An 8,169-nucleotide genomic window follows, 5' to 3' on the forward strand; every position below is an offset into this window, starting at 1 on the left:
AGTCTGGGGGTGGGAGCCAGCAAACTGATATTTTATAAAGATCCTGAGATGATTCTAATGTGCAAAGTTTGGGAACAAGTGCTTTAGGCCATTTCTTTGTCATTGGTTATTCTGATTATCCTACTTGCATGCTTACAGTTTTTATTGTATATAATAAAATCAAATCTGTTTTTACATGCAAAACTCTCATCCATAGTCAGATCGTATTTAACACTATCCATCATGTAACAACGGAAATTCTGGTGGCATAGTGATTAAGAGATCCTCTTGTCCATTAGTCCGGATCTCCCGTCACTCCCTGCCTTCTCGACATTGCTCTTGGGCAGGTGTTGCCCATTAGGTCTTCTATATTTGATTGAACTAAGAAGCACGTTCCTCACGTGTGTTATTGTTTGTTTTATAGGCCTGTCCAATCTCTGGCTGAAGATGGACTTCAGGATTGGCTTCTGTTCTGAGTTAGCAGGGAGTCGGGAGGCTGTACTCTGGGTGGTGGAGTGGGGGTGGTCATGAAACTTCTGTCGATTAAAAAACAATTACCATTAAAAAAATAATAATGTCGGTGTGGAGAACGCCCTGCCCGGCTGGAGCCGGGTGAAGTTAGGCAGCTGGAGGCGGCGACAGACGGCAGGAAGGCACCCCTTTGGCTGACCCCAGCAATAATGACGGTGTTTCACGACCAGATGGTGATCGAGGACTTCCAATATGACGAGGCCTCGGAGTCGTATTTCTACCCCTGCCCGTCTGGTGATAACTTCTGTATCACCAAAGAGGATTTGGAGAATGGGGAAGACGTGGCAACATGTCCTAGCTGCTTTCTCATTATAAAAGTGATTTATGACAAAGATCAGTTTATGTGTGGAGAAACGGTCCCAGCCCCTTCCACCAACAAAGAATTAGTTAAATGCTGAAGACGGCCTTAGGAATCGAAATCTTGAGCAACTGGAAATGAGGCAAGCTGGAAAAATCAAATGAAAAGTTACCAACCTGTTCACGGGACGACCATTTTGTTGCTTGCAGTTCCATTAGGGTGTGGATTCTTTCCTCGGACAGCCACATTCATCTCCAGTTAAAGAAGCTAGCCACGACGTGACATGCCTGATTTCCACACTTACGACTTTGAATTGCAAATGTTCCTAATTTTCCACCTGTTTTAAAGGAAGATGATCTCAGACCAGTGTTTTCTTTCCCTCAGTTTCATCAGATCTTAAACCCAATTACTTCAGTATCTGATAACAGCATCATCTACCTCAAAGCCATTGGTATTCCTTTACAAAAAAGGGATTGTACTTTTAGCTTGGTCATTAAGATTATTAAAATTCACCCTTCCTTTGAAATTTGACATCACCTTTCCTGTTTTAAATTTAAAAATATTAACTTCCTTGTTAGGACTGCACTTCCAGTTCCTGCACCAAGTTAGCCTCCTCAGCCTTGTCATTATTAAAACGTTCAGGTTCTGTTAAGCATGGCTTATCTGTTACACTTGATGTGTAGAGGGCTGGACGCGCTATTACAAAGAAAATATACTGGGCTCCTGATTTCTCCAGAGCTCAAAGTTAGTTGAATAAGAAAGAAAGAAAGATCAAAAAGTGAAATGATCAAAGAATATTTTGTTTTCTTGTTGATATTCAGTATGTTCCTTTAAAATCAGGACAAGGTAAAAAGACAAAACAGGCAAAAGAAGAATGAGGAGCAAAACGTGCCTCCTTAGCAAGTGAAATGCTTAAGCGATTCTGCCAGATCAGGGCAAGTCATATTTTATGGATGGATTTTTGTTTGCTTGTTTTTAAAAAAGGCTAATGAAACCACATTCCAGCTGGGGGTTAATGTCAAGTATTTATGGCTGGCGGCAATGCTTTCAGCATTCTCACTGTATCAGGTTGCTCCTGAAAGGTGAAGGATCTATAATAACTCTTAAATTTGCTGAAGATGAGCTTGAAAACAGGAGGCTGTTTTTAAGTAAATACGCCCATGGAGGGTACAGCTAGTGAACCTATAACCTGCAATGAAACCAAACACACTCTTACAGAGAAATACTGCCCTGGAGAAAAACAAATACATAGAGATAAGTCACCAGCCTTCCTTTGCTGCAGTGCTGAGAGTAGCAAAAGTTAGAGCCACATAAGGAAATTTGAAAATTCCATTTATATATACAACTTTCTTGTATGCATAAAAAAAAAAAAAGCATTGTTTGGCAGGATGTTTGGGGAATGGCTCCTGTGACTAAAGAGAAAAATAGCTTGCCAGAACGTGAACATTCTGTAACTGACTGATAAATGTGCTGCACACACTGGGGGTTTAAATTAAAACAAATGAGTGCCCTTTTTTGTCTGCCAGCAGCATGTTTAACCGTTAGACAGTGAATCACCAGAAGTTGTATGCTGGGATGCTTGGGACGACCAGAAACATCATATGGCGTATTCTTGATATGATGAGAAATCTCATTGCTAGGTGAGACACTGACACCCAGAAGTAATCCACAACTGCTCTGCAGAAGCTGTTGGAACCAGCAAGTGCTCAAATGAACAGCAGAATACTAAGCATTGACTGACTGGAATGAGCCATAAGGAGAAATGAAATCAAATGTTGATGGCTTTGTAGCTATCAATGACGTGTTAGTTCCTTCTGCTGATGTTAAATTTCAAACAAGAAGAGATGCCCTTAATGTAGATCTATTCTGAGTATAGAACAGAAAGAAAAGTTGCCCAAATCCAAACATCCCAGGAGAAAAGAAGCATAAACAACACTAGCAGTCAGTGTTCCGTGATAAGCTGCAACAATGGGAATGATTTTGTTTCCAAAGCAACCAAGTCACTAAATCTGTGAACTACAGAAGAACACATCAGGATTCAATCCTTTGTTAGGCAGAAAGTGAAACCAGGATCTTTTCAGATATGAACTAGAATTTTGTGTGATATTTGTGCCTTATTTAACCCAACATGTTTCTGGAGCACCTCAACTGATTTGTAGTCCAGGCTCTGTCTCTTACTGGCTTTGTAATCTTTGGCAAGGCTAGTGGATCCCTGTTTTGTACAATTAGGAGCCTGGATTAACTCTAAGCTGTTAGTTCTATATCATCAGGCTTGGCAGCTTTCAGGAACTGAAATGGCAATTGAAACCTTTATAAACTCAAACTGTTTAGATCATGATTTACTGTGAAGACACTCCATTCTTCAATAACTTGTTGTTGCTGCACTTCGGAGTTTAAAGTCAGCTGGTTCTACATACACTTTGGTGTACACACCCAGAAACATTTCTCTTGGAAAGTGTCTGACATTTTTTGAGAACTATAAATATTAATTTATTACCAAGATGAATGTATTGGCATGCTATGTAAAGATAATTTAAATCCAAATAATAATAATAATGTCCCAGTGACAATATTTGCTTTATGAGAGCTTCTAACATCTAATTTCGAGATTAACTTTTTTTTTTTCTCTTTTTAAGAGAAGTAGTTTTATATTTTTATACTTTAACTTGGACAGAATTGTTTCGGATTATTGGAAAACCAAACGCATGCTAGTTGGAATAACTTATAAAATTGAAATTGCAAAAGTGTTAGCTTTGGCCTTTTTCCACAATCCCTGGGGTAAGAGAACCACGTTAAGTGTAAAATAATTTTTGTGGTTTTGGTTTTCAGGGACAGTGTTCTTTTCCCAGCAAGGAAAAGAAACCTGGAGCGCTGCATTGGCCGGGAATCGAACCCGGGCCTCCCGCGTGGCAGGCGAGAATTCTACCACTGAACCACCAATGCCAAATGACAACCCTGTTCTTTTTAAGTTTTATATAGCTATCCTAACTCCATTCCTAAATTGTTACTAAAATAAGAATGCATGTTTTTTCCCCAGGAATTTCGTTAAGTCCAATTAATGAAAAGATTATATCTAAAAGATGTTCTAAGAAAACCCATAAACTGGCAGGAGGCTGAACCTACACTGATATGTGACCCTTGATGAAAAATACCTACAAATACCCAACATATAAAAATGTTTTTCTCCATCCCACCATCAATTTAAATCTCTAATGAGAACAAATTCTGAAAATCCCTCTTTTAGCATGCAAGCCAATTTTATTAATGTAGTAGATCAAAGCAATCAATTCAACTCTGAAACACCAAGTTACAACATCTCCAGGAGAAAACAAAAACTTCTATTGACGTTCTGTTTAGGAGACCCAAGATTGGAAAGGAAGGTATTGTCACTGAAAGTGGGAATGATAACGTAGAATTCTGAAAGTATTCTTCTAATCTCCTCCATATGGGCATCCCCATTACTTGCCCCCTGGAGAGGGTGACCACCAGTTACTGAGATTGCTGTGGCACTTTGCAACGAAAAGTCAAAAAGAGGTCTCAAAACAAATGAAGATATGACCCTTGTTTCTGAGGATTTTGGAGACGAAGCCAACACATAGAAAACCAAACAATAAAAAGTAAATTGGCAGACCTTCAGTTGACACAGGACAGGAACCATCCCCGAAGACAACTCATCAGAAATGAAAGGGACTGGTCAGCGGGTGGGAGAGAGACGCTGATGAACAGTGAGCTAATTATATCAGGTGGACACTTGAGATTGTGTTGGCAACTCTTGTCTGGAGCGGGGATGGGAGGATAGAGAGAGAGGGAAGCTGGCAAAATTGTCAAGAAAGGAGAGACTGAAAGGGCTGACTCAAGAGGGGGAGAGCAAGTGGGAGTAGGGAGTGAGATGTATGTAAACTTATATGTGACAGACTGATTGGATTTGTAAACGTTCACTTGAAGCTTAATAAAAGTTATTAAAAAAAAAAAAAGTAAATTGGGAGAAAAAAGCTTAGTTAATTGGATAAGAAAGAACGCAACCTCCAGAGTCTTAATTATGTCTTACAGGTTGTAAGGGCAAAGTTGAACTATTTATTGAGATTTTGAAATCTATATGGTGGTCTTTCAAAGTGAGGACGAGGTTAAGATTGGGTAAGGATCATGACATTATAGTTTAGAATTGGTAGACACAGCCAGGAAAGGATTTTGAGGTTGCAAACATTATCTATTGCTGTGTAACAAGTTGTCCTAAAAAGTAGTGGGTTACGGCAACAAGCATTTATTATCTCATAGTTTCTGTAGGTCAAGAACTCAGGGGGCTTAGCTGATGGGGCTTCTTATGAGGTTGCAAACAAGATGCTGACAGGGGCTACAATTATCTGAAGGCTTACCTGGGGCTGGAGAACACTCTTCCAAACTCACTCACTTGGCTGTTGAATGGAACCTTAGTTTTTGTTTTGTTTTATTTTTACCAGATGGGCCTCTCCATGCCATGTCCTTCTGATGTGGCAGTGGGATTCCACCAGATCAAGTGACCTGAGAAAGCCAAGAGGAAGCTGTAGCATCTTGTATGACTTAGTATGGCACTATCACTTTCACATTATTCTATTCACTAGAAGCAAGTCACTAAATTCAACTCACACTCAAGGGGAAGGAAATTGAAGGACAGGGTATTTAAGACTGTGTGGACATATATTAAAAACACCACAGGTACTTAAAAGGTGTGGCTGTGTAATCTGTCTTTCCATATCTTCTAATGAGAAGTTGATGGGCCTTTCAAGAAATTCCTGCAATGAACAATAAAGTTCCTGGAATAAGCAAAAAGTTATTTGCAACTTTTATCTTCCTAGGCAAGAGTCTCAGGGGATAGAAGTGTTATATATGAAAATACTGGAATACAAAAGTCATGGGAATGTAGACAGTAAGCTGTGGGGTTGGTTTCAATTCTCACATTCAATACAGAAATCAAACCCGTTTTTGTGGGGTTGATTCCGACTCGTAGCACTGCCCCACAGAGTTCCTAAGGATCGCCTGGTGAATTATGAACTGTGGACGTTTTGGTTAGCAGCCTTAGCTCTTAACCACTAGGCTAAGGTTCCCATAAATTACACAGATATACTTTCTTACAGATAAACTTAAAAAGCAATATTTAAAAAAATAAACTCTGGAAGGAAATTACCTAGAAATTACTAGCTGTCTTACAATAAAGTTTAAAATATTCGTTGTTTTAATATGCTTCTTGTTGGAAATTAGAGTCTACTTCCTAATATTCAGGATTTTTTAAAAGAAGCTTTGGTTTGGTATTTTATGGAAATGATATATTAGCTTGACTTCTACATTGAGACAGAGGCGGAATGTAGCATTCCCTTACCAGATGTCAGAGTCAATAAAAGTGGTTGTATCAATACACTGGACGTTGTGACTAGAGGATGCCCTGGGGATGGCAGTGAGAAACGAAACTGAATGCTCAGCTAAAAGACGAATCTAGTGAAAACGGGAGAGTGTGCACATATCAAACCTAAAATTGGGAAATCCATGTATGAGACAGAATAAAAATGTCATTTTGTTCACCTAAAACACAATAAAATATTCTTTTTAAAAATGTCATATTTGAAGGTAAGTCAACTCCCTAACAAGACTACTGCTTCCTTTTTGTCTCTTGTTCTAGGGTCTGGGCCTCAGTTTTATTGGTAAACTCAGTGAAATTATCACCTGAGGGTAGTTAGGTTCAGGGACTGATTCACACTAATAGGACTCACAGAAGCCTGATGTTATAAATCCAAACACAATTTATTAACTGGGAGGGGAGTTTAATTTTTCAAGGCAGATATTCATAGCCACACTTCAGTTCACCTTGATCCTGACCATGAGGTTCTCTACAGGGTGATTCAGTAATGATAAAGGGGTCTGGTGGCATAGCATCGGAGCAAAGAAAAGCGGGTCTTGAGGGATATTTCCTTCAGCTTACGATAAAGCCTGATGAAGTGCCCAAAGTTATTTTTTAAAGGAGATTCCTACATGTTATTCTATATCGTGTGGCAAGAGCCCCACAGTTACAGCTGAACTACCCACTGCATCTTTCATGACACAAAGAAATCGTAAGCTATAAGAAACAATGTAACATGCTTCACATCATTCTGCCTTCTCAGCTCGTGATCTGTTTAATTCACTTCCAATTAACAGACATTTATGGATCTCCTACTATGTACCTAGCATTAGGTAATAAAAAAAAAAAAAAAGGTTGCAGTAGACTCCGTTCGGACTCGTCGATCCACCCCATTGGGTTTCCAAGGAGCGCCTGGTTGAGCCTAGATGCCCACCTTTTGGTTAGCAGCCGTAGTTCTCCACCACTACGCCACCAGGCTTTCTTAGCGTTACGTATGGCTCTCAATGAAGTAGACATAATTCCTGATGCCATAGAGGAGAGTTAAATATCTTTTTAAGTAAGGCGGCAAAAGGTGCAGGGCGCATCTGAGGATTTTGTGCCCCCATCATAGAATCCCAACAGCAAGTCAAAGGCAAAAGAAAAGAAAACTCTGAAAAGGTAGAATCATCTAATCTCTGCGGCCTTAACAGATTTCAAACTGGAGATCTTCACAGTTAATTACGTCTCGACGAAAGGTAGAATCATCTAATCTCTGCGGCCTTAACAGATTTCAAACTGGAGATCTTCACAGTTAATTACGTCTCGACGAAGGAAAGTAGACTGTCAAATTCATTTATTTTTTCTCTCTCCAAAAGACGACCACCCTGACCCCGGCGTGATTTGAACACACAACCTTCTGATCTGGAGTCAGACGCGCTACCGTTGCGCCACGAGGTCACAGCGCCCCAATTTATCCTTTCTAAAATCGGATCCTGATTCATCCCACCCCCCCCCGATCCAAAATACTTATATCTCTGTCATTAGCTCTGACCATTTTTCTCCACCTTTCACAGTTTTGCTAAAGCTTCCTTGAGAAAGAAATGAAGGATTGACCAGAGTGAATATTAATCCCAAATGTTCCATATATGAAAATTCACTAGACGCCTCTCTCTTCTGTATCCCACTTTCAGCCTTGTGGTGCCAGGCCTCGCGGTCTTCTCCCTTCCTCCTCCCTATCCGAATGCCCACCGGCCTCATCCTCAACCTGGTAAAAAGCTTCTTGTCCTCAAAGCCTAGAGCGGGTGGCATCTCTTGACAAAACCCTCACTTCCTCAGTCAGGATCCGTGGGCCCTGCGGCCTCTATTGCGTGCAAGTGACATTCAGTTTACAAAAGGAACCCCGGATAAACGGTTAATATTTACTGAGTGCTTATCACTTACTATTTTTTTTTTTTTACCCCTTACTATTAGTCCTGTGTTAAAGGGATTTTTAATTCATATTACCTTATATATG

At 40.0% G+C, this 8,169-nt stretch overlaps 1 protein-coding gene and 2 non-coding genes across 3 annotated transcripts; 1 reads left to right on the plus strand and 2 right to left on the minus strand.

Moving 5' to 3' along the window:
* The first annotated feature begins 400 nt into the window (after window positions 1–400).
* LOC100663838 (diphthamide biosynthesis protein 3-like) lies at window positions 401–944 on the plus strand. Its single transcript, XM_003421111.4, has one exon. It carries the CDS (start codon window positions 660–662, stop codon window positions 906–908), a length of 249 nt encoding a protein of 82 aa, XP_003421159.2. The 5' UTR covers window positions 401–659; the 3' UTR covers window positions 909–944.
* A 2,736-nt stretch (window positions 945–3,680) lies between these two features.
* On the minus strand, window positions 3,681–3,751 carry TRNAG-GCC (transfer RNA glycine (anticodon GCC)). The gene has a single exon. It is a non-coding gene; the product is annotated as a tRNA-Gly (tRNA).
* Window positions 3,752–7,541: 3,790 nt separating this feature from the next.
* On the minus strand, window positions 7,542–7,613 carry TRNAW-CCA (transfer RNA tryptophan (anticodon CCA)). The gene has a single exon. It is a non-coding gene; the product is annotated as a tRNA-Trp (tRNA).
* Window positions 7,614–8,169: the final 556 nt, after the last annotated feature.

This window comes from Loxodonta africana, chromosome 1, assembly GCF_030014295.1.
Source record: "Loxodonta africana isolate mLoxAfr1 chromosome 1, mLoxAfr1.hap2, whole genome shotgun sequence".
In the NCBI taxonomy this organism is placed as follows: Eukaryota; Metazoa; Chordata; class Mammalia; order Proboscidea; family Elephantidae; genus Loxodonta; species Loxodonta africana.